Genomic DNA, 26,161 nt, shown 5'->3' on the forward strand with positions numbered 1-26,161 from the left:
GTACACCTCCCTCTTTCTCCTAACCAAATTTCTAATATTCCTCAAAAACCAAGGTTCCCTATGACTTCCAGCCTTTCCTTTGATCCTCACTGGGACATATCTACTCTGTACCCTCAAAATTTCTTCTTTGAATATTCTCCATTTTTCATTTACATCCTTTCCTGAAAAAATCATGTCCCACTCAATACTCCCCAAAGCCATTCTCATTCCTTCGAAATTTGCTTTTCTCCAATCCAGAACCTCAACTTTAGGCTCTTCTTTGCTCTTCCCTAAAACTACCCTAAAACTAATAGAGTTGTGATCACTAGACCCAATTTGTTCTCCAACATTAACCTCAGACACCTGACCTATCTTGTTCCCTAACAGGAGATCCAGTATTACACCGTCCCGAGTCGGTTCCTCTATGTATTGATTAAGAAAACTATCTTGCACACATTTGACAAACTCTAGCCCATCCAGCCCTCTTACTGTATGGGTATCCCAATCAATGTGAGGGAAGTTAAAATTTCACATGATCACTACCTTATGTTTATTACACATATATGCTATCTCCTTACAAATTTGTTCTTCCAATTTTCTTGGCCCATTTGGTGGCCTATAATACACTCCTATTAGTACCCTCATGCCTCCTCCACCCCTCAATTCCACGCAAACAGCCTCACTGGACGATCCCTCCAAACCATCCTGCCACCTCACGGCAGTAATGTCCTCCTTAACAAGCAGAGGAACTCCTCCCCCTTTTTTACCTCCTGTTCTATCACATGTAAAACATTTGTATTCTGGAATGCAAGTGCTTTATGTGCTTTCTCACCCCATTCATAATACCGTTGTTTAGATCTATTAATCAAGCATTCAAATTGATAAGATTGCAACATATTGTATTTCAATTTCAATCTAGACAACTCTATTTTCTGATTTTCTGTCACATCTCTCTGAAATTCCTTTTCTAATTCATCAATCTGTTTCTCTAATTCAAGGCTCTCGGTCAAATAATTCTTTTTAACCTTAGAGGTATAACTAATTATTTGACCTCTCAAATACCTCTTACTATTAACATATTTGTAGAACTCTTTTGGATTAGTTTTCACCCTGCTTGCCATAGTTTTCTCGTACCTTCTTTTAGCTTTCCGAATTCCTCTCTTAAGATTCCTCTTACATTCTTAAGAGAGGAATTAGGAAAGCTAAAAGAAGGTACGAGAAAACTATGGCAAGCAGGGTGAAAACTAATCCAAAAGAGTTCTACAAGTATGTTAATGGTAAGAGGAAAGCTAGAGACAAAATTGGTCCCTTAGAAAATCAGAGCGGAAAACTGTGTGTGGAGCCTAGAGAAATGGGGGAGATATTGAACAGTTTCTTTTCTTCGGTATTCACTAAGGAGAAGGATATTGGGAGATGTGAGATAAAAAAAGCAAATTGGGTAAATATGGGGAATATAGAGATTACAAAAGGTGTAGTTTTAAGGCTTTTCAAGAATATAAAGGTGGATAAGTCTCCGGGACCAGACGGGATCTTCCCCAGGACATTGAGAGAAGTGAGGGAGGAAATAGCAGAGGCTCTGGCAGTAATTTTCCAAATGTCATTAGATATGGGGATGGTGCCGGAGGATTGGCGCATTGCGCATGTGGTTCCGTTATTTAAAAAGGGTTCAAGGAGGAAGCCTGGCAACTATCGGACGTCTGTGGTAGGTAAATTAATGGAGAAAATTCTTAGAGATAGTACTTATAAACATCTGGATAGACAGGGTCTGATCAGGAGCACTCAACATGGATTTGTGGGAGGAAGGTCATGTTTGACCAATCTGATTGAATTTTTTGAAGAGGTGACTAGGAATGTGGATGAGGGTAGCGCAGTGGATGTTGTCTATATGGACTTCAGTAAGGCCTTCGATAAGGTACCACATGGAAGGTTAGTTAGGAAGGTGCAGTCTTTAGGTATAAATTTTAAGATAGTCAAATGGATTGAACATTGGCTGAAAGGGAGAGGCCAGAGAGTGGTAGTAGATAATTGTCTGTCACGTTGGAGGCCAGTGACCAGTGGTGTGCCTCAAGGATCTGTATTGGGCCCATTGTTGTTCGTTATATACATTAATGATCTAGATGATGGGGTGGTGAATTGGATTAGTAAATATGCAGACGATACTAAGATAGGTGGAATAGTGGATAATGAAGAAGGTTTTCAAGGATTGCAGAGGGATTTGGGCTGCTTAGAAAAGTGGGCTGAAAAATGGCAGATGGAATTTAATGCTGATAAGTGTGAGGTGCTTCATTTTGGTAAGAAGAATCAGAACAGGACATACGTGGTAAATGGGAGAGCATTGATGAATACAGAAGAGCAGAAAGATTTAGGAGTAACTGTATATCGTTCCCTGAAGGCAGAAACTCACGTGAATAGGGTGGTGAAGAAGGCTTTTAGTATGCTGGCCTTTATCAATCATTGCATGGAATATAGGATTTGGGAGGTGATGTTGAGATTGTATAAGACGTTGGTGCGGCCTAATTTGGAGTTCTGTGTGCAGTTCTGGTCGCCTAATTATAGGAAGGATATAAACAGAGTGGAGAGAGTGCAGAGAAGGTTTACCAGAATGTTGCCTGGGTTTAAGCATCTGGAGTATGGGGAGAGATTGGACAGATTGGGTCTTTATTCTTTGGAGCGTAGAAGGTTGAGAGGGGATTTGATAGAAGTATTTAAGATTATGAAAGGGATAGACAGAGTGGATGTGGATAGACTATTTCCGTTAAGAGGAGGAAAGTTTAAAACAAGAGGACATGAGTTAAGAATTAAGGGGCAGAGGTTTAGAGGTAACATGAGGGGGAACTTCTTTACTCAGAGAGTGGTAGCCGTGTGGAATGATCTTCCGGGAGAAATAGTGGCGGCGGAGTCAATTGTATTATTTAAGAAAAGGTTGGACAGGTATATGGATGAGAAGAAGATGGAGGGTTATGGGCATTGTGCATGGAGGTGGGACTAGACAGGCGTGTTTGGTTCGGTGCGGACTAGAAGGACCTAATGGCCTGTTTCCGTGCTGTAATTGTTATGTTATGTTAAGCTTTCATAGCATCCCACAATATAAATTTACTGTTTTTTAAAAAATTCAATAAATTCCATGTTTTTTAACAACATCGTATTGAATCTCCAACGATAAGCTGCACAAATGTTTTCGGAACTCTCAGAAGTAAAATATAACAAGGAATGATCTGAAATTACCCTACTTTTATATTCTGCTTGCAATATTTTCCCCTGTAAATGTGCCGATACTAAAAAAAATCAATTCTAGAAAAGGATTCATGTCTAAATGAATAAAAAGAGAAATCCTCTGTTGGGTTGAGACGTCGCCAAATGTCCACTAAATTAAGATCTTTCATCAAAGCTCTAATTTGAATTGCCATTTTGGATTTTTTAACATTTTTTGGAAATTTATCTAATAAAGGTTCTAAAACACAGTTGAAATCTCCCCCAACCAAAACATTTTCATTAGCTTTTCCCAGAAGCAAAAATGCATCCAAAATAAATGCTTCATCATCCACATTCGGTGCATAAATGTTAAGTAAAGTCCAAAATTCATTAAAAATCTTACAATTCAATTTAAGAATACGTCCTACATTCATTTCCATTGATTGTAATTCAAAAGATAAATTTTTATGTATTAAAATTGCTACTCCCTTAGCTTTAGAGTTAAATGAAGAAAAAAAAAATGTCCTACCCAGTCCCTCTTCAATTTCATACATTCTTTTTCATTCAAATGTGTCTCCTGTAAAAAAGTAATATCAATTTTCATCTTTTTTGATATATGCCAAAACTCTCTTATGCTTGATTGGGTTGTTTAATCCCTGAACATTTAAAGTAGCAAATTTCAAATTTAACATATCTAATACAGTTACTAAATACCAAAAATAATCACAAAATTAATTATAACAAAGAAATTTTTTTTATATATAGGACCCCCAAATTAAAATATATAGGCCCTCCAAATAAAAATAATAAGAAAAAAAAAACAAAAAAACTACCAAAAGGTAGTAACTCCCTAAAAAAACTGGGTGTGGATTACCCACTAGTGACTGATGACTAACAAAGAAATTAGTACAATCCCCTCCTCCCCAGCCAGCCAATCAAAAATATTAACATATTACAACAAAAAATTTTCAGCCTTGAGATTCCAGTCCAGATGGTGAACTCATTTCAAGAGTGGATGAACTCTTTCCATTTCCATTCTTTCCACTTCTGCCATTTCCCATTTCCAAGACCATCAGATTTTCTTTTAGGAGATAATGGTGGACTTCTTTGACCTCTGACATCTGGTAGCGAATTAGCAAAAACCATTGCCTCATGCACATTCTCAAAGAATTGAGACTGATAGTTTCCATAAAACGCTTTCGGCACAGCAGGATAATGAAAAGCAAATTTGTAACCTTTATGCCATAAAGCGTCTTTAACTGGATTAAATTGACGTCGGCGTCTGATAACATCTTGACTCAAATCAGGGTAGAAGAAAACTCTACTATTCTAAACCATCATTGGAGCGTGCCTTTGTCTTGCATTTTGAATTGCAAGTCGAAGAATTGTCTCTCTATCCAAACAGTTCAAACAGCGAACTATCACAGCTCTTGGGGGTTGACCAGGTAAGGGTGTTCTTCTTAAAGCTATGTGCTCTTTTCAATACCAATCCATCAGGAAAAGTCTCTTCCCCTAACATCTAGGGAATCCAATTTTTAAAAAACCTAAATCTTTAACTGATTTTTCCACCTTTATTATTGTTTCTGTATTGGATTGTACCTGTTGTTTACATTCAGAAAAGGAAGCTTCAAATTTTTTTAAGTTTTCCCAATTTTCTTTTGCTTCTGCCTTAACCACAATTAGGTCTGAGCTCATATCAGTATTCATTTGAACCAGCTGATTCAATTGACCAGTAATGATATGCAAATAAGAAGCAATACCTTCAAACATTGTGTAAACAGGTTGAGATGCAATTTGGAATGCAGAATTTTGTTCCACAATTTGTAACTCACTTTCTTCCAGCTCTTCTTCCATTTCATGTATAGTGGTAGAGTAAGGTAAGTCCTCTTCTAGTTGTACTTCAAAAGGCAGCATTCTAGTCGTTTTGCTGCGAGTTTGGACACCCAACAACGACCCCCCCCCCCCTGACTTCCTCAGGGGGGTCATCGCTGTCCTGTCCTCCACCACCCCCCCCCCACAGACCATTTTTTTATAAAATTACGGAATCCTCCGTAATTAGCAGCGCTACTCAAGCCCCCAGTCGCTATAGACTGCGTGTCTAATGTCACAGCTCTCTTCCTCCACGCTCCCATCTCTTCCAACGGGGTTATTCTTTGTGGAAAGCCTCCAGGCTCATGCCCAACTTCTCGGGAGCGCGCTCCTTCCTCCACAAAACGGGTTGAACCAGCGCCATCTTGAGACTGGTGAGTAGCTGTTACTTTAACTTTTGTCCCTACCGGCAATTGCTGAAGCTTGGGGATCGCTGAAATCGAATCCGCGGCTGTTTCAAGTCGTTCCGGCCCCAATTCTTCTGCACTTCGAAACTGTATTTTCTTTTGTAACTGAGACATCATTTTTTTTACATTAGTAGCCATAATGGCTCACCAAAATATCAAACTAAAATGTAAAATTTTAAAATTAAAAATAAAGAGTTAAAAAACGGGTTCTTAAAAGTCTGACCAGAGAGGGCAGGGATTACACATCTAGTCTCTAAGCCATCTCGCCACGCCCCCCAAAGTCTGAGATTCCATACTAAACATCATTTGAGAGGACCGTGAGTACCAGAAAACAATATAAAAGTACGCAAGGCTTTTAGATAAAACTATTGATGTATGACAATGCATGAAGGATGCATGTTTCCTTATTTTTACTTCATTTTCATCTGAAGAAGAGTGACTCTCACAGAGTATACATGGGGAAAATGTCGGAAAAGATGCATTTGCTGTGCCTTCCTGGTTGTCTAACAGGAGAAACGATGCATTTCCTGGATCATGCTCGTTTTAGTGCCTCTGCCTCTGTTGCATTTTGTTTGATAAAGGAAATAAATTTGTGCAAGCTTTTTTAGATTATGTATTTTTGTAAAATTAAAAAATATTTTCTTTATAGAAACATGTTCAAGAACAATGATTCCAAGTTCTACACTTTCTCAAAATGTGTTCATGGTTGACATGACTGCTCCAGGTTTTTCACAATATGTTGCATGTGTTCCAGACACTCAACCATCACAGGAACACAGCACAAGGTACATGGACAAAGGTTGTACTTTGATATAGAGAAGAGTAAATTAGTGAATTCTCCATGTTCAGTCTTGTTCAATCTTTATGAATTTGTCTTCCATTGTATTGTTATTTAATCTTATTCATTTCCATTATTTTGAAGACTGCAAACAGTCTTAAGTTATTTCACAACTTAATCCTCTAAACCAGCCATTCTCAACCTTTTATTTGGCTATCCTCCCACCCCTACCGAGGTCTCTATTCAAAGTTTATTGAACCCCCCTTCCCAGCGAAGCAGTCAAGTTTTAGTTTCTTCCGTACTTCTCTCCTACCAACTACATAAAAATAAACATGAAAAATATTTATGTTACATGAGGTGAAAAGAAAACAAGGCTCTTACATAAATTTGGTGTTGGCCCCGGTGGGGGGGGGGGGGGGGTGGGGGTCATTGGAGCCTCATTGGGAATGGCTGCTCTAAACCTTGCATTTGAGGTAAGGTAAACAAGTTGTGCAGAATGGTTTGTGTGGTATGTCTTTTAGTCAAATGCCTTGTTTCTACACAGCATTTTCCAATACTTTTGGTCATTTAGCTCCCCGATTGATTACTATCACTTCATTTGATCAATCATGACTTGTTTGAAGTATGTGATTTACCTGATAGGCAACTTCTGATTAACATATACATGGTCCTTTTCCTTTTCATCACTATGCCTGGAGGTCATGTCCTGTAGATATTTATTCAATTCTTTTTGGTATTCATATGGCAAATTGGCATTTGTCAGCCAGAATATTTGATTGAATAAGGGGTCATTTAACACTTTGGTTACAGTTAGTAGCTCTCAAAATCCGAAAGTATGTTGGAGCTATGGTCCTAGGGATGAGAGAACTAACATGATAAGTGCTCTATGGTCTGGGTTTGTACTTGCTTGAGTTTAGAATGATGAGGGGCATCTCATTGAAATCTACTGAATGTTCAAAGGGCTGGATAGAATGAATGCAAAGACTTTTCCAGGAGTTGGAGAGTAGCACCAGAGGGCACAGCCTCAGATTACAAGGTTGTCCCTTAAGAAAGAGATGTAAATAAATGTCCTCAGGGTGGTGAATCTGTGGAATTTGTTGCTACAGATGGCTGTAGGGGTGTCATTGGGTAAATTTAATGTGGACGTAGATAGTTTATTCATTAGTAAGGGTGTCAAATGTTACAGGCAGAAGGCAGGAGAATGGAGTTGAGGGAAAATACATCAACCATGATTTGAATGGTAAAGCAGATGTGATGGGCCAAATGGACTAATTCTGCTTCTTAAATCCCCTTAAAACTTCTTTACTCTGAAGCTAACTATGTGCCCTTCCATGGAAAACTTACACTGGGCATCTACAATATCTGTCTCTCTCATAATATTATATCATGTCAACTTCTTAGCCTCCTTCACTCCAGGGTAATCAGGCTCAGCCTATCCAATCTATCCTTAAAGTTCAAGCCCTCTAATCCAAGTTACACAATACAACTCTGATTATCTGAAATTGGATTCTCCAAAATCCTTATTTATCGGAAAAAATTTTTAAAATTCAGAAAAATGAACATATCTGAAAAAATCAGAAATCCTCACTAATCTGAAATTTTTTCAGAGTCGAACTGACCAGGGATGTCAGGGTCCCAGCAGCAGGGATCTCAGTGGGGAGGTGTTGGTGATAGACGGCGGCCAGTGTTTTTTTGGTGAAAATTAAACATTATTTAATGCCTAAAAACCCTCCCTTTGTTGTTGATTATACACTGTTATGTGATTTGCTTTTGTGATTTGGCTCCAAAAAAAACATTTATCCACCATAGGCCCGGTCCCAACCATTTTGGATAATCGGAGTTATACTGTATATCCTTATGAAGGAGAAAACACAAAAACTGCAGGTACTGAAATCTTGAGCAAACATAGAATTGCTGGAGGAGCTCAACAGGTCAGACAGCATACATGAGTTGAAATTGTCATTCAGTGTTTCAGGTGTGAACCTTTTATCAAGAATCTTATGAACCTATATTGCATGCTCTCTCACTTTATTACATCTTTGCTATAGGGTGGTGCCCTGAATAGCACTCAATCCTCCCAATTATGACCTAACCAATGTTGTGTACAACGTTGAACATCACAGTACAGGCTCTTTGACCCACGATGTTTGCTACCTTGAACCCATAACCCTATAATAATCAGGTGCCTGTCTAAGAGTCTTTTGAATGTTCCTACTGTACTAGCCTCCACCACCAGCATTCCAGGTACCCCCCGCTCCTTGTGTTTATAATTTAAAAAATTCAGGCATCTCCCTTAAACTTTACTCAGAAAGTTCAAACAGACATCCTCTGGTATTTTTTATTTTCACACCAGGAAAAAAAGATGCTTTCTGTCCATCCTATTTAAGCCACTCATAATCTTATATCAGTAAAATCCCTGTTATCCGGCACCTATGGGGATTGTTAGATGCCAGGTAAGTGAATTTCCTAGTTGCTTGAGACTGAGTGTTGCATGAATAGAAAACTAACGGCAAGGTGCGCTGTTACAAATTAACAAAATCTTAATAGTACGAACAAAGGAACAGCAATGGAAAATTCACCAGACAATGGTAAATTCAAAATAATAGTTTTTATTAAACTATTGATTACAACATTTCTTACTTATCTCTAAACTTAACTCTATCTTAAAGCCCCACTATGCGCAAATGTTAATGTGAGTGATTAAATTCAAACTTTTGCAATTTAAGCTTGATTCTTGAAAATATCATTTTTCAAGTCCAGTTTCAAACATATTGTTGAACTTGAAGATCCTTTTCAAATCGCAGTTCAGAAATAATTGTGAAGCACTTTTAAATATTATATCTTTAGATCTCTTTAAACTCACAAGTCTCTTGATGAGCAGTCTTTCAAAGAGATATTCTTCAAACAGGAGTGACCATCTTCTGGACACAAATGAGGCTGCCTCTCTTTTCTTAAAAGAGCAGTAAGAAGTGGTCTTACTTTTTTAACAAACACTTATGTTGTGTATCTCCAATGATAATACCGAACAGCATCTCTCTCTTTCACGAGGCTAACTGTTTCAAAACTGTCTTTTCACAGGAAGGTCAATCTTTTTCAGTGATTTCTTCCAACTGGCATCAAAATGTCTCTCTGTCTTTATTTTCTAGTTCTCTGACATCATGTGATGTGACATCACCACATTTCTAGTTTCATTTCTGCAAAACTTCCTGCCTTTCTTCAAAACCACTCCATATCCATGAAAACATCTGACCTCATCTTAGTCCAAGAGACTTAAGTGGTTTGGTTCTGGAAAGTCTGGCTTTCCTCAGCCGGTAGAATGTGTGTACACAAAAATACTTTTAAGCAACCACACATGGTTCTTGAGTTTCAATTAAGAACACTTCGGTTCCATTATGGCTCTGTTTTCCAGAGAATGAACACTCTCTGAGTAGAATGGTTCTCTGTATATGTAATGTGACCTGTGTGTGACCCTGTATCTAGCCCACAATTCCCTCACTAGAAATATATTTAACTCTGTAACTTACTCTACTAAGAAATATATATTTTATATCTAAATATTAACACAAATCTGTTACAGCACCAATTTTAAACCCATATTTATTATCCATTTATTTTCTGTGGGTGTTTTTGCCAGATGCATGAATTCTGGCTAACGGATTTTCTGCGCCTTTATTAAGTCACTTCTCATCCTTCATCGCTCCACAACTAAAATCCCTAGCTCTGTCAACCTTGCTTCATAAGACATATTCTCTGATCCTGGCAACTTCATGGTAAATATATACAACCTCTCTAAAGCATCTACTTATTTTCTGTAATGAGGTGACCAGAACTGAGTGCAATACTTTAATTGTGGTCAACTGTGATACAACATCCCTATTCCTGTACTCAATGGCCTGACGATATAGGCAAGCATATCAAACCCCTTCTCAATCACTCTCCCCACCTGTGTCGCTACTTTCGGGAGCTTTATAATTCTGCTCAAATGTGTTTTGTTCTACAGCATTGCCTAGGGCACTGCCATTCATTGCTTTAACTACCCACTATCTGAACTAAATTCCATCTGCCACTTCCATGCCGACTTTCTGAGTTGATTTATCCTTGGTCAATAGGGTGAGTAATTTTCAAAAACAACCTTTACAAAGCAAGACTATAAGAAAATAAGTGTTTTGGGGTCTATTGCTATTTTCAATGTAAACTATAGTTATCCATTTGGAAAGAATAAAAGACAAATAAAACTAAATATCAGCATGGATTGCTTAGGTAAGCCTAAAATAGTGATCTAAATAAAATTTTGAAGCTAGTCTTGAGTAATTGGTTGTAATTATAGGCTTTCAGATATAGTTATAATTATTACAATTCTACAGTTAGTCATTCTGTGCATGTGGTGTACAGATGTCCTTTTTGTGCATGTGTACAGATGGCCGCCGTGACAGAGGTGCACCAAAGAAAAGGTACAAGGACTGCCTAAAGAAATCTCTTGGTGCCTGCCACATTGACCACCGCCAGTGGGCTGATAACGCCTCAAACCGTGCATCTTGGCGCCTCACAGTTTGGCGGGCAGCAACCTCCTTTGAAGAAGACCGCAGAGCCCATCTCACTGACAAAAGGCAAAGGAGGAAAAACCCAACACCCAACCCCAACCAACCAATTTTCCCCTGCAACCGCTGCAATCGTGTCTGCCTGTCCTGCATCGGACTTGTCAGCCACAAACGAGCCTGCAGCTGACGTGGACTTTTTACCCCCTCCATAAATCTTCGTCCGCGAAGCCAAGCCAAAGAAGAAGACAGATGGCCTATTTGTGCATGTGGTGTACAGTTAGTCATTCTGTGCATGGTGGTGTACAGATGGCCTTTCTGTACATGTGGTGTACAGATGGCCTTTCTGTGGATGTGGTGTACAGATGGCCTTTCTGTGCATGTGGTGTACAGATGGCCTTTCTGTGCATGTGGTGTACAGATAGCCTTTCTGTGCATGTGGTGTACAGATGGCCTTTCTTTGCATGTGGTGTTCAGATAGCCTTTCTGTGCATGTGGTGTACAGATGGCCATTCTGTGCATGTGGTGTACAGATGGCCTCTCTGTGCATGTCGTGTTTACACTTTTCTGTAACTTGCAGAGAGTCAATAACATTCTTCACTTTCTTCAGAAGAGAGAACATTCTAGTAGTGAAAATATCAGGATGAATAAATCTGCTTTGTGACTTTTGAACCCTTTTGGTAGGCATTGATGCCATGTAAGATCCCATTTATCCAGTTACTTTGCAAATATAAAGTGACAAATAGATGGATGACTTGCAGGATGTGACATTGTTACCTGAGAAAAGTTCTTCTGTGAACCATCTAACGTGTTTTCTAAACATTCATACAGCTGTATAAAGAACACAATTTACAAGGTATGGGATTACAATGAAGCAAGCAAGGGCATTTCTGTTGTGAGGTTCATTCATGAGCCTGATGTCTTCAGAGAATAAAGCCTGATGGTGCATGTTTTCACACTCTTAATTCACCCTGATGGGAAGAGAGAGGAGAGAGTGTGTCTGGGGTGTGATGGGTCTCTCCCTCAGTATGTTAGCTGCTGTTCCATGGAGGGGAAGGAAGTTTGTGTTGTGTTCTGAGCTGCATTCACTACCTTCTGCAGCTTCTGATCTTGAGCAGAGAAGCTCACATGCTCACATTCCATTCCACAAATATGCTTTCATTGATGTGCCTGCAGAAATGGTTGAGGGTAAGGGAGACATGCTGAACTTCCATCATCTTATGAGAAAATAGATGTTGGTTCACTTTCTTGATCATCACCTCAACTTGCTGTCATAGGTTAGGTAATTGAAAGTATATCTTCCTAAGAACTTGAAATTATCTACTCTTTCAACTTCATTGCCATTTATGTGGACCCGGCTTCTGAAATCAATGATTATTATGTACATCTGAAGAGAAGTTGTTATCTTGGTACCACGCCACTAGATCAGTATCTTTCCTGTATTTCGTCTCATCATTATTTTATTCTTGTCCCACTAATTTGGTGTCATTGGCAAATTTAAAACTGGTTGTTCAGTGTTGATGCGGTGCATTTCCAGATAAATGTGCAATCGAGTTCTCTGCATATTAATATTAGTGGAAAAGTACAGATGCACATCTTAATTTTACTGATATGCATGGCCAGTGAGTGATGCTCTTTGCCAGATATATTCAGAAATCTATTTCAAGGTTTGGAATCAGCAGAAAGTGAATAAATCCAGGAGTTTCTTTAATAGAGAATGGTAGACGCTTTCCAATTGATTTGTGGTGTGAGGAAGATATTCAAGTCAGTTATGAGCTTAGTAGATCTTTAGGTGCAGCAGTTGTGTCAGTTGTTTTTGTGTATATATGTTGATCATAGTAATCAGTAACTGAATTGAGAAGAGTGAGAATGAAGATTGTAGGCTGTAGATCAGATTTGATGAGAAACAAATACCATCACAATTTTACACCTCCGCAAACAAACGGATATTTTTACCAACTAAAAAATAAAAGCGTTTTATCCATATAAAATCACTAAGATTTTAACTGCAAATTTCATGTTCCCTTTTCTAGACTGCTTTTTCTTTGCAGGTCCCTTTCCCTACCTCCAGCTTTCCTAACCTCCACATGCTAAAATTGCTCACATAGGCTTCATTTTCCAGGTTTTGTTTCCTCTTTACTGTAATTACCTTCAACTTAACTATCCCCAGCCCCATCTTTTCCATATCTAATTGGCTATATTTCAGTACCCATGAGAATTCTGGAGGCTCCTCTTCTGAGTTCCAGCTGAAAACTTTTTTCTTTATTTCTCTCCTGTCCCTTTCCTTGCGTTTCTTTCTCCATGGTGGGAGGAGGATCAATTGTATGCAATAAATTACCAGCAAATGTTTTCTCATTGGATGTTGTAATTTGTTGAAACTCAGAATTAAATAAACAAGATAAATTCAATTCCCCCTGCACAACTCTCATACCTGACTCAGATTTAATCAGCTGGATTGGCAAATGCACTCCAAAGATCTATTCCTTGCCACAGCAGTTTGGTACCATATATTAGAATGTGCGTGTATAACATTGAAATGCTCAGAGTTTGAGGTTTACCTCTCTATAGTGTGGTGTCATAGCACCTCCTGAAAACCACATATCACCAAGAAGAACAAGGGTAGCCAGACTTGCCAGGAATCACCATGTACCAAATAAATTTTAAAGAAATGGTCATTTTGATATAAAAATAATTTAATAGCTAACTAGAGCTAGTCTTTGTTTGAAATATTAAATCTTCTTACAGAACAATCATGAATAGATCACAAGTGGTTCAAGAAACACCAGATGTGGAAGAAGACAGCAGAGTGATAACACAGGATATTTCTGTGGTGAAGGAAAGTTTTAGCAATTCTACAGACAAAAAATGCTTGAATGAAGACAAAAGGCAAACATCTGCCATTGTTAACAAAATAACATCCACAGCAGCAAAATCTAGGGGTGGAAAATGGAAAGGCAACACCTGTTCACAAACACAATCCGTTTTTATCCACGACTTCTTTCACCCAGTGGAAAGAAAAAGGTAAAAATTAAGAATGTAGGAAAAATACCAAATTAAATTGTTGGTGATATTTGTGCCTTCATTGGCTCGTTGATTGTATTTCAGTTTTATTTCAATTTAGTGTTTAATTTTTTTTTAAACACACTAATAAAAGATCAAAGGTAAATTGGTTGTTTGTTTAGGCATGTTCAATTTGATGGACAGATCTTACCGTACACAAGTTGTAAACTCGGATTTGAGAGTAATTGAGAATTGCGTTCTGATGATGCTAAGGTTAAAGTATACTAAGTATCACTCACATGGTCGAGTAACCCTCAATTCCTATCCTTAACAGAATTACAATTATTTTGAAGCTCATGCTTCATGGAAAAGTCAATGGTGGAAATATTTGCATAATTGCAAGAATGTATCTGTGATGTTGGAGCTACCATTTAGTAAATTACTTGAAGAAGTTATCAGCGTGATTCTCTTCATTAGCTTTCTAGCTCTGTTTGTGAAGGAAATAAAGTTTTGAGTATGTTGCTTTAATCTTTATGAAATTAACCCAATATTTTTATATCTGCATATTGTAAAAACACAGGGGAAGAAAGGAAACTGAACTGTCCCAGGTTAAATTTGCAGGAACAGTGGACCCAGGTCTTGATCATCATTTGCTTATCAGACCTTCAGTGGAGAAGACAGATTCTAAGTTAACTATTCAGAGCGCTCAAACCAAATACATTTCTGAAAACCTTAAAGCAGAATCGTCTGCTGACTATTCAAAAGGGAATACTGGATCATTAAATGAAGATAAAAGAACAGGAAAAATTGTCCCTGAGAAAACTGAACTTGTGTCCAAGTTAAAAACACAAAAAAGAAAACACGATGAAAAGCTGGACGATGATGTGACTTTTTCCATGTATGAACATCTGGGAGTAAATAAAAGAAAAAAGATGGAATCACAGGTTTTGATGCATAATGTGAAAGATGAACTTTTTTCAGAGAATGGGACGAAAGCACCTGTGAGTAATGCTTTGTTTAAATTGATGGTTTTATTTGTGTGCACATAGAATAAATATTGGACAGTTTCTTAAATCCAATCTCCTTTGCCATTACTTTTAAGAAATTCTTATCAAAACTCCTAAATAATAATTAATGAACTCTAACTGAGAGTCCCTGACCCTGGCACTTGGGAGACAACATACCAGTCGGGAATCTCGATCTTGTCCACAGAACCTCTTATATGTGTATAACATTGAAATGCTCAGAGTTTGAGGTTTACCTCTCTATAGTGTGGTGTCATAGCACCTCCTGAAAACCACATATCACCAAGAAGAACAAGGGTAGCCAGACTTGCCAGGAATCACCATGTACCAAATAAATTTTAAAGAAATGGTCATTTTGATATAAAAATAATTTAATAGCTAACTAGAGCTAGTCTTTGTTTGATATATTAAATCTTCTTACAGAACAATCATGAATAGATCACAAGTGGTTCAAGAAACACCAGATGTGGAAGAAGACAGCAGAGTGATAACACAGGATATTTCTTCTCCCCTCCCCCCCCCCCGCCTTCCCTTCTGAGCTGAAGGGCCAGAGACCTGACCACTACAGCTTGTCTCTTATAAATTGTGCCCCTCAATAGTATCCCAAACAGTATACATTGCTGAAGGGAACAGCCACAGGGTCCCCCTTCCATTCTTCCCCCTTTCTCTCTCTAGTCTTTATTTTAGACACCTGCCTGGTTTTAACTAATGCCTGAAAGAAAGGCTCAGGCCCAAAACATCAGTAATATATCTTTACCTCCTATGGATGCTGCAAGACTGGCTGAGTTCCTCAGCATTTCTGTGTGCTTTTACTACAATCACAGCATCTGCAGACTTTCACTCCCTTCCTTCCAACAGTCACCAAGTTACCTACCTCTTGGATGTGACTGTCTCCCTGTTGCTCCTCTCCCTCCTAAATGATCTGGAGTTTATCCAGTTCCTATGCTCCAATGCAGCTGGATGCACTCTTCAGTGTATTCATCAGGGACACATGGTCTTCCAGATTTCCCATATCCTGCAATTGGGGCATACCACTCCTCAGATGGCATCCCCACTGTCTACTCTGGGTGCTATATATAGCACATCCTTAGCCTCTGTCCCTAAAGCCAAAGCCTCTAAATCTTCACTCCTACACTGGGCCATTCCACTTAAGATTCTCTTTTTATTTATTGTTCACTTTATCTATATCAACAGCCTCCAACCAATTGCTTGCTCACTGCTTCAATTTAAGCTATCATGAAATAAGGCATAGCTCCAAACACAGTCTAAGTCTCTACCTCTTCTCGCCAAACCCTCTTGAGCCAAAGCCTCAGCTCACCACTTTAACTCTGGCCCACTCACACAATGGCCACTCCGATGCTGAAACCTCTCATCTTAAACTCTCTCACTCTCGCACACTCTCACTCCAACTCCTGTTCACTGGTAGAGGAACTTACCAGCTCTGTATTCACCTACTTAAACTGTCCCGATCTCACATATGCTCACTCCAATTCCCATTCACTTGGAAAAAAAGAATTCCACTGTGACTTCCAGTTGTATGAGATATTTTTTTTTATTGAGTTGTAAACTGAGTTGAGTTTGTCTATTTAATATTTTTATGGACCATTTTGAACAATACTGAAGGATAGTTCTTTGTTGCAGTTTTGATTATGGTATTACATTTTGGATTAGGAAAATTAACATTTTAAAAATAGTTCAGAGTTTGCCTGTACCTTGAATGCTTGAAGCCGTCATTAAAGATGAAATAGTGAAACTTTTGGAACGTAAGGGTTCAATCAGGCAGACGCAGCATGGTTTTAGAAAGGGAAGATCTTGTTTGACAAACTTGTTAGGATTCTTTGAGGATATAATGGGTGAGGTGGATAGAGGGGAACAGGTTGATGTTGTATATTTGGATTTCCAGAAAGCGTTTGATAAGGTGCCGCACAAGAGACTTATCAGTAAGTTACAGGAAAGTGGAGTCCGCAGAAGTATATTGGCCTGGATTGAAAATTGGTTGTCTGACAGGAGGCAGAGGGCCGTGATAAGTGGGAGTTTTTCAGGTTGGCGGAGAATGGTAAGTGGGGTGCCGCAGGGGTCAGTGTTAGGCCCACAACTGTTCATCATTTACATTGATGACTTGGAGGAGGGGACAAAATGTGGTGTAGCCAAGTTTGCGGATGACACCAAATTGAGTGGAAGAGCAAATTGTAATGAGGATGTGGAGAGTCTGCAGAGGAATATAGTTAAGCTGGATGAGTGGGCAAAGGTCTGGCAGATGGAGTACAATGTTAGTAAGTGTGAGGTTATCCACTTTGGCAAGAAAAATAAAAGAGCTGAATATTATTTAAAGGGTGAAAAACTACAGCATGCTGTTGTGCAGATGGACTTGGGAGTGCTTGTGCATGAATCGCAAAAAGTTAGGTTGCAGGTGCAGCAGGTTATTAAGAAGGCAAATGGAATGTTGGCCTTCATCGCTAGACGAATTGAATTTAGGAGTAGGGAGGTAGTGTTGCAACTGTATAAGGTACTGGTGAGACCGCACCTGGAGTACTGTGTCCAGTTCTGGTCTCCATATTTGAGGAAGGATATACTGGCTTTGGAGATGGTTCAGAGGAGGTTTACTAGGTTGATCCCTGGGATGAAGGAGTTGACTTATGATGAAAGATTAAATCGTCTAGGATTGTATTCGCTCGAGTTCAGAAGAAAGAGAGGAGATCTTATAGAAACATATAGGATTATGAAGGGTATGGATAGGATAGATGTAGGAAGGTTTTTTGAGCTGGCCGGGGAAACTAAAACGAGAGGACACAGTCTCAAGATTCGGGGGAGTAGATTTAGGACAGAGATGAGGAAAAATAGTTTTTCCCTGAGAGTAGTGAATGTTTGGAATTCTCTAACCAGGGAAGTGGTTGAGGCTGCCTCATTAAACATTTAAAATTTGGTTAGATAAATTTTTACATGAGAGAGGAATTAGGGGATATGGGAAGAAGGCAGGTAGATGGAGTTAGGTCATAAATTAGATCAGCCATGATCGTATTGAATGGCGGAGCAGGCTCGATGGGCCATTTTTGGCCTACTCCTGTTCCTACTTCCGATGTTCCTATGTACAGTAGAATCCCCATTATCTATCAGTTATGCAAATTTTCTAATTGACTGAGACTCACTTTTCCAACGCCTAACTAATACACCTGCATTAAGAATACACCATTTAAAAGAAATAAAATGTAAAGTTATTTTAAAAACTTCAGTATTGTAGTATTTAATTATGTGCTTTAATCAGGGAATTCCCATAACTTATAAATGGTCCTATTAAAGCATTGTGCTTACCGTTGACAGTGTCGCAATCATAATTAATCCCCCCTAAATTTACAGAATAAGCCTTTCTAATACACATAATACTAATCAAGATAATGATTTACTAGGCAGGGATACAGAGACATTCTGGGAGAGTTGCCCCAGCGACGAGCGGCATCGACTGGCTCTTCAACCTGGGCACTGCCATTTCATTGCAACACAACTTTATTGAAACTTTATTTAAAAATTTACTGGAGCACAACAGAGGCACTCCGAAGTCTCTTTGTTTGCTCCCATCTTCACCAAGGGGTTGTATGTTGCTTTGGAGAACATTTACTTTTACATCAGCATCTTTCTCTTGCTGACAACCTGACCTGATTCACCTCCACACAAGAAGCATCATTGAAAAGAATGCATGCGCATTCAGGGGCATTGCTAGTTCAACGGGGCAAACCTGTGCATTCCCCTGCAGGGTCCATCCACCCAGCCGTATTTAGTTGAAACTATTTATTTATTTCCTCTAATTTTTTTATTGAATTTTGGAAAATGGAAATTCTACTGTATTTGGAGTTTTGAAGTATATTTGGCAGCATAACTTAAGATATCAATTAAATGTGCGGCCTGGTGTTTTAATCAAGTTTATTCCACATATAGATTTTTTTTTAATGCAATACAGATTTGTGTTATGCAAAAACTAAATTGTCTTGCATATCTTGTGTGTGTTTATTGAAAAATCGTAGAAATCAAACTAGTTCAAACTTTTTAGCGGTTTATGTTGGAATTCAACAATGATTAAAACATGAAACTTACAAATTCTAAGCACTTTGTGACCAAATATTGTGAAGGAATCATGAATAGTCTAAAATTAAATATAAATTATGTACTCAGAGTAAAATAAAGTGAGTATTTTATACCTTGAGTAACTTTTTTTTCTCTTGAAAATGAGCTGATCAAGGTATTTTGAAAATTATTATGAAAGTCAGAGGATTCAAATTTGATGGGAGTGCATGGCCACTCCTACGGCCTTTGCATCTTCGCTGAGCAGTAAATAACCATTTATGCAAATCTCATTTTTATTTTCCTCACATTTCATCAATTTACCCCAGATTCAACTAATTTACAGTGGCCAATTGACCTACAAATTTGCATTCCTTTGACATGTAGGGTGGAAAATAAAATGTATTATGTCCATACTCAATTCAACGGCATCAGGAGTGAACCTAGTCACTGGAGCTGGGAGGCAAGAACTTCACAAATTTTGTTCATGACCATGTAAAGAACCCTAATATTAACCTCATTCCGTATTCCCATTTCAACTCTCAAATCTGTGTACCAATGTTTTTTTTCTGTTTGTGGGGAAAAAGAAAAAGAGAAAAATCATCAATCTATGATAGCCCCCTGAATATCAAATAAAGAGTTCAGAAGAAGGTTATAATTATTGTAAATTAATATCAAATTGAAGTACAGCAGTCCAGGTTATATAAGGTTTCGTTCCTGAGGACTGCTGATAAATGATTTTTTTTTGTAGGTCAGAAATAAACAGTTTAGCACAAAATAAAGATGTGAGTGAATTTTGAAAGATAGAATTCCTTGACAGATGATTTTGGTTTAATTATAATGTGACTTTAGACTATTGACCACTTCTGATCCTTGTCTTAACTGACATTCGAACTAAGAATTTCTCTGGAGACTTTTTTGATTTGACCTGGGGAAAAAGTACCAAATTATTTTCTTCTGGGATAGTAGAATATCCATTTCTCTTATTTGTATCAGCTAACGAATGTGTGGGATTAACAGTATCCTTAGATTTCCAAATATATATTATATATATATATATGTGTGTGTGTGTGTGTGTGTGTGTGTGTGTGTAGAGAGATATATATATATATGTTCAGTCCCCTTTTTGGTAGGCAAATTTATTCTTGACATGGGATAATTTGCTTGATCTCCCCAAGCCACATCTTCCAAACCCTGGGAACTGTCTTTATGGATTTTGGTGATTAACTGAATAGAAGCTCTTCCCATCATGCACATTTCTGAAAGAAATGACTGAACGCTATTCTCACTGGTGCAGTTCTCTGACTAAGAGATGCCCTCTAAAATTGGGTGAATATTGATGAGAGTAGTGAACTGATGCATTTGAACATTTTCTTTTATACAAATATGTGAGAATATTGATTGGTGCCTTTATGACAGATTAACTAGTAAAGTGTTGATTGGCCACTAGCTTTTATCAGAACAAGAACTCTGCAGACTTTCCCCTTGAGAAATCTAAGGAAGACTGTGCTGTCCTGAAATTGAGACTTACAAAGGGATACAATGGGTAAATGTCAGTATTGGCATTGCTTTTGGGGGGGTGGGGGGGAAAGGTTGGTACACATTGTATTTCTATATCTGCAATTAGGTCAGATTCTATCTTCATTTGTAATTGGGAAAAGTAATTCTATAGTTGGTAATTGGTGTTCTTGATTTTTTTTCTAGGGAATAGTTTAATTCTTTTATGGATTAATAAAATAATTTGATGCTCAACATACATTATAAAATTCTTTCAAAGCAATATAAATATTTTCAGTATGAATGAGTATACTTCATTTTATATTATACTTTTGTGAAAGCTGTACAACTATTTGTAAATCTTGTCTCATTTAAAGCACATAAACAGGCCCAAGACAAATAATTTTATGAACATTAATTGTGATTTTTGGGCACAGCATTTCCAGGAAAAGAATACATGATCAAATCAGTGTTCATCAATCTGTAGTTGCTTTGATAATGTTTTCTTTTTTTCTCCCAATATAGCATTTGGAACTAAATGAGTCTGAAAACAATGAAAATATTCCAGGCAGACTTTTGGTAACCTTGTTCAAATCACTTGTTGTCCGGCCTGGAAAAGGGACACAGTTTACCTTCTATGCCACTGGCCAGGACACCCAACTGAAGAACTTTAAGAAGTTTAGAAAGGTTAATATTTACTTCACATGCTCTATTTTCAAACTGTAGATTGTAAATAGGTTTTAAAATATCAGTTTTCTAAACAATAATTACTTACAAAATGAAAATTAATTATATTTGATTGTATATCATCATGGGGCAGGTCTTATTGGAAAAATAGTAGTTAAAAAAACACGGAGTGCAAATTGGTCAGAAAATTAATGGGTTAAGTGTTTCTGCACGTTGTGAATCTTCATTGGAGATGTCAGTGCTCCTCCAATTTTGTTTCATTAAAGAATTTGTTTGACTTTCATATTAAAGTGCACTTTGAACTGACCACGGGAAATTTGTTCTTTATCTGCTGAAATACTAATCAACCTCTGGACTAGAATAAAATCCATTTACATTGTGATGTTTTATTCCTTTTTAGGGATTTTAAAACTGTCATTTTTTATATACTTAAAAAAGCTATTCAGTGGATGAGTGTTTTTTTTTAAACCAAATAGCATGTTTGCCTTCTTTATTTGGAGCATTGAGTAAAAATAAGTAAGGACATGATGTTATGTCGCACTTGGAGATTTGTGCACAATTCCGGTTGACCTATTACATGAAGGATATGGCAGCTTTAGCAAGGGTACTGAGAGATTTATCAGGATGCTGCCTGGATCAGAGGGTGTGAACTATAAAAAGAGAATTAGGACAAACTTGGGTTTTCTCTGGAGTGTCGGAAGCTGAGGGGAGAGCTGATGGAATTTTTTACATTTATCAGGGACATTGATAGGGTAAACAGTGAGAATCTTCAACCCAGGGTATAAATGATGCATTCCAAAGAACATGTGTTTAAAATAAGCCAGGGAAAGTTTTCAGAAGATGTGTAGGCCCAAGTTTTTACCCAGAGAATTATGGGTGCTTGGAATGGGCTGCCAGGGATAATGGCAGAAACTGATATGATTGTAGTGTTTAAGAGGCTTCTTGATGCAGCAAATAGAGGGCTATGCATCATCCTAAACATGCAGCAGAGATTTAGTATAATTTGTATATCATGTTTGGCAGAGACACTATAGGCCTATTTCTGTGTTGTACTGTTCTATATTTTGAATGTAGCTGATATGCTTGTGACCTATGCAAATTGTGCATGAGAATCTTGCTCAGCTATCAATAATGAAATGTGTTTTCATTCAATATGCTTAATTGATTTCAAAGCTTTTTGATTTTATTTGAACAATAGTGTATTAATTAGTTAAAGGTGCTGTTTTGTTAGCATTTAGTTAACACTTTTTTTCATTGAGTTAGGTTTCATATCCTGGAGCAAAGGCACTTCCAAAAATTATTGGGGGAACAGATCTAAAGGCTTATCAAACCAAAAAGAGCTCAGAAATGGAAGAGTGGTTAAGACAAGAAGTGGAGGTACGATATAGATTAGATATCAAAATTTAGGTTTTCTGTTTTTCCATTTACAAACATAATTCTAATTTAAATTTGAATGCATTAAAATTAGAGCTCTTAACATAAAAAAGACACCCCTGGCTGGAGACTTTTAAGTTGTGCTAAATATTTCTTTCATTCCATAAAGGTTAAAGTAACATACTCAAAACTTCCTCTCATTCAGGAACAGAGCCAGAAAGCCAAGGAAGAGAATCTTGCAGATGACTTGTTCAGGTATGGAAGAGCTTTTTTGCTGAAACTCATGCTTGATGTAGAGGCAATGGTAGAAATATTTGCATCATTGCAAGAATATACCTGTGATATTTGAACTACAATTTAGTAAATTAAAAATAAGTCAAACAACTTTGGCCACAATTTTTTTAAAAAGCAAATCACTGGTTCTGGAAGTAAAAGCAGAAATTTTTGGAAGCACTCAAGAGTTTGGCTGTGTCTGTGGAGAGTAACAAATTTAATGTTTCAGTTTTCTGCCATTTAACACAATTTGAAAATTAAAAGAAATTTTGCTATGCAGAAGATAGAAGGGTGGACAGATCAAAAAGTCTGAATGACTCAAGTTGTGATGCTGGCTGAGATAGGGTGATGAATCCTTGTTAATCACAATTTCTGGAAGAGATCAATGGGAACAGAAGATGAGGGAAATGCTGTAATTATGAGATACTAAATACTGTAGTAGCTGATCACCTGAAATTTAAAAAAATTGTGGAACCACCAAGCAGGTCAGACAGCATCAGTAAAAAGAGAATGTTCAGATTGAAGGTCCTTTGTTAGAACTGGAAAAGTGAGAAGACAAAGTCATTTTGAGTTCTCAAGGGTGGAAGTGAGATGAAGAAGCCAGAAGATTATCTCTGAAAGGGTTCCTGAGGCAATAAGCTTCAGTTGTCTGGCTGATGGTGAATGAAAACAGAGAACACGAAGTTACCAAGAAGATTGATGAGGGAAAGGCTGTGAATATTGTTTATATGGACTTTAGTAAAGCTTTTGACAAGGTTTCACATGAGAGGTTGATTCATAAGGTATATAAGAGAGGTTGCAAACCAGATTCGAAATTGGCTTGGAGGAAGAAAACAGAATGATGGTGGATCATTGCTTCTCAGACTGGAGGTCTGTGTCGAGTGGTGTGCCTCAGGGACCATTATTGTTGTCTATATAAATGTCCTAGATGGTAACGTGGTGAATTGGATCAGCAAGTTTGCTGATGACACAAAGATAGGAGGAAGATTTTAAAGCTTGCAGAGGGATCTGGACCAGCTGGGAAATTGGGTCAGTAAATGGCTAATGGAATTTAATATAGTTAAGTGTGAGGTGCTGCACTTTGGAAGAGCGAATCAGGGTAGTACATACACAGTAAATAGTAGACCATTGAAGAATGCAGAGGAGCAGAGAGATCTGGGAATACATATACATTGTTCCCTGAAGGTGGCTTTTGGCATCTTAGCCTTTATAAATCAAAGTATTGAGTATAAAAGTTGGGATGTTATGTTGAAGTTATTTAAGTCATTGGTGAGGCCACACTTAGAATATTGTGTGCAGTTCTGATCTCCCAGCAGCAGGAAAGATATCAGTAAGATTGAAAGAGTGCAGAGAAGATTTACTAAGATGTTGCTGGGTCTTCAGGAGTTGAGTTATTGGGAACAATTAGGGCTATACTCTTTGGAATGAAGAAGAATGAGGGGAGACTTGATAGAGCTTTATAAGATTATGAGGGATGTAGACAGAGTAAATGTGAATAGGATGTTTCCACTTAGATTGGGGGAGATAAGTACAAAAGGTCATAGCTTTAGGCTGAAAGGGGAGAGGTATAAGGGGAAAATTAGGGAATTTTTTTCACTCAGAGAGTGGTAGGTGTGAGGAAAAAGCTGCCATCTGATGTAGTGAATGCAGATTCAATCTTGGATAAATACATGGACAGACTTGTAACAATTACCCAGCTAGTGGAGAGAGAAAAACTGATTCAATATAGCAGAGAAACACGCCAGTTACAAAACAAGAGAAAACAAGATACCCGAAATTATTGAATTCAATATTGAGTCTGGAAGGTTGCACTGTGCCCAGATGACAGACACGGTGCTGTTCCTTGGAAGCTTATCTTGGATCTTCCAGTCTGCTTCACTTGGAAGAATTGCTTGGGGCACTGAATGGTGATGATAGAGGAGGTGTGGGCACAAGTGTGGCACTTTCTGGGGTCACATGGAAGGTGCCAAGGGGGTGATTAGTTGGAAAGGATGAGTGGACGAGGGAGTCATGGAGGGAGGGGAAGATGTGTCTGGTCGTGGGCTCATGTTGTAGGGACGGAAATTGCAGAGGATAACATGTTAGATGCAGAGGCTGGTGAGATGGTTGGTGAGGTCACAGGGAATCCTGTTCTGTTACAACTAGGGACAGACGGCGTCAGGCTAAATATGTGGGAAATGCAGGAAATGTGGGTAAGGGCTGAATTAATAGTGGTAGAGGGTAAGCCACAGTTTTTGAAGGAGGACATCACAGATGATCTGCACTTTGAAGAAGGAGTCCATTGCAAATTGTTTCGTTGAGCATCTTCGCTCTGTCCGTAGGGGTCGCCCAGTGGCCAACCATTGCATTTCAGCACCCAACTGCTGCGCCAGCATGTCTGTCCATGCCAAACCGAGACTACATGCAAATTGGAGAAGCAGCACCTAATATTCCATCTGGGCCCTCTTCAACCTGATGGCATTAACATCAGCTTCTGTGTTTTTCTTTAGGCCACATCCCTGTTTCCTTTCCTCCAGATTTTTACCTTTTTCCCTCTCCATTCAGAGAGATGTCTCCTCCCCCAATCACTTCTCAGCTTTTTCTCTTGTGCCTTCCCACCCATAACCACCTTTGACCTCTTGCCTGTGGACCTGTGCTCTTGTTCCTCCCTCCCTCCATTTGTTTCAGGCACCTCCCTGTTTTTTGCTCATACCTTGATAAAAGGCTAAGGCCTAAACTTTGGTTAGGTATCTTGATTTTTGCTGCATAAAAAATAATGTGTGGCCAGCATTTTTGTGTAAACAAAAAATTAAGAACTAAAATGACATGTACTTCCAAGTTCAGATTTGCCATTGCAAACTGAGTGCAGGAACTCTGCAAAGCATTAGGAATATGAATGCAGTATATAAAATTAGCAGAGCATGCATTAATGTTTCACTTGAAAGGTTTCTTTGGATAGTTTAATGGTGGCTCAGGAAGAGGTAAAAAAGACAGGTGTTGCATGTCCTGTGAAAACATGAGAAAGTACTGTGACAATGCAAATAGCTGATGGAGATGAAAGAATGGATTAGGAGCTGGGAAGAGAATGGTCACTTAGTATGTGACAATGTAAATAGCTGAAGGAGAAGGGGAGAGAAGATATTCTGGTGGAATCTCATTGAAGGAAGCAGGAAATAAAGGCATGACCTATTGAATCTCTTCCCTGAATTTCCCTTCTTAAATACTGTGAGAAAACTTTGTTTCTGACATATTCTGTTTACTTTATGACCACAAAGGAATGACTTTTCAGAAAAGCTTCAAATGGAGATTTAAACTTTGGTTTCACAATATCTTATAGTTCTATGAGATGTCACATGTTTCACTCTCATTACACTTTGGAAATCTGCTCCAAGGTGCATGTTTGGATATTTTTAAAAAAAAGTGATGAGTTATATTGTGCTTTGACGAGCAGGTTTTTGGTGAGGAAATAATTTTTAACAGCATGGTTCACATCATCTTCCATCACTTCAGAGA

General features: G+C 38.2%; 1 protein-coding gene across 4 annotated transcripts in view; it reads left to right on the forward strand.

Moving 5' to 3' along the window:
• Positions 1 to 26,161, forward strand: part of nbn (nibrin) — an 84,218-nt gene that overhangs the window by 38,451 nt on the left and 19,606 nt on the right. For 2 of the 4 annotated variants that reach the window (XM_069921966.1, XM_069921967.1), the window contains exons 9-14: positions 6,097 to 6,232; positions 13,506 to 13,781; positions 14,341 to 14,761; positions 20,861 to 21,022; positions 22,286 to 22,399; positions 22,602 to 22,651. In XM_069921966.1, the coding sequence (XP_069778067.1) occupies positions 6,097 to 6,232; positions 13,506 to 13,781; positions 14,341 to 14,761; positions 20,861 to 21,022; positions 22,286 to 22,399; positions 22,602 to 22,651 (1,159 nt within the window). The remainder of the gene's footprint in view (positions 1 to 6,096; positions 6,233 to 13,505; positions 13,782 to 14,340; positions 14,762 to 20,860; positions 21,023 to 22,285; positions 22,400 to 22,601; positions 22,652 to 26,161) is intronic. The other 2 variants (XM_069921968.1, XM_069921969.1) reach the window with 1 other exon arrangement.

The sequence above is a fragment of the Narcine bancroftii genome, chromosome 2, assembly GCF_036971445.1.
Source record: "Narcine bancroftii isolate sNarBan1 chromosome 2, sNarBan1.hap1, whole genome shotgun sequence".
Lineage (NCBI taxonomy): Eukaryota > Metazoa > Chordata > Chondrichthyes > Torpediniformes > Narcinidae > Narcine > Narcine bancroftii.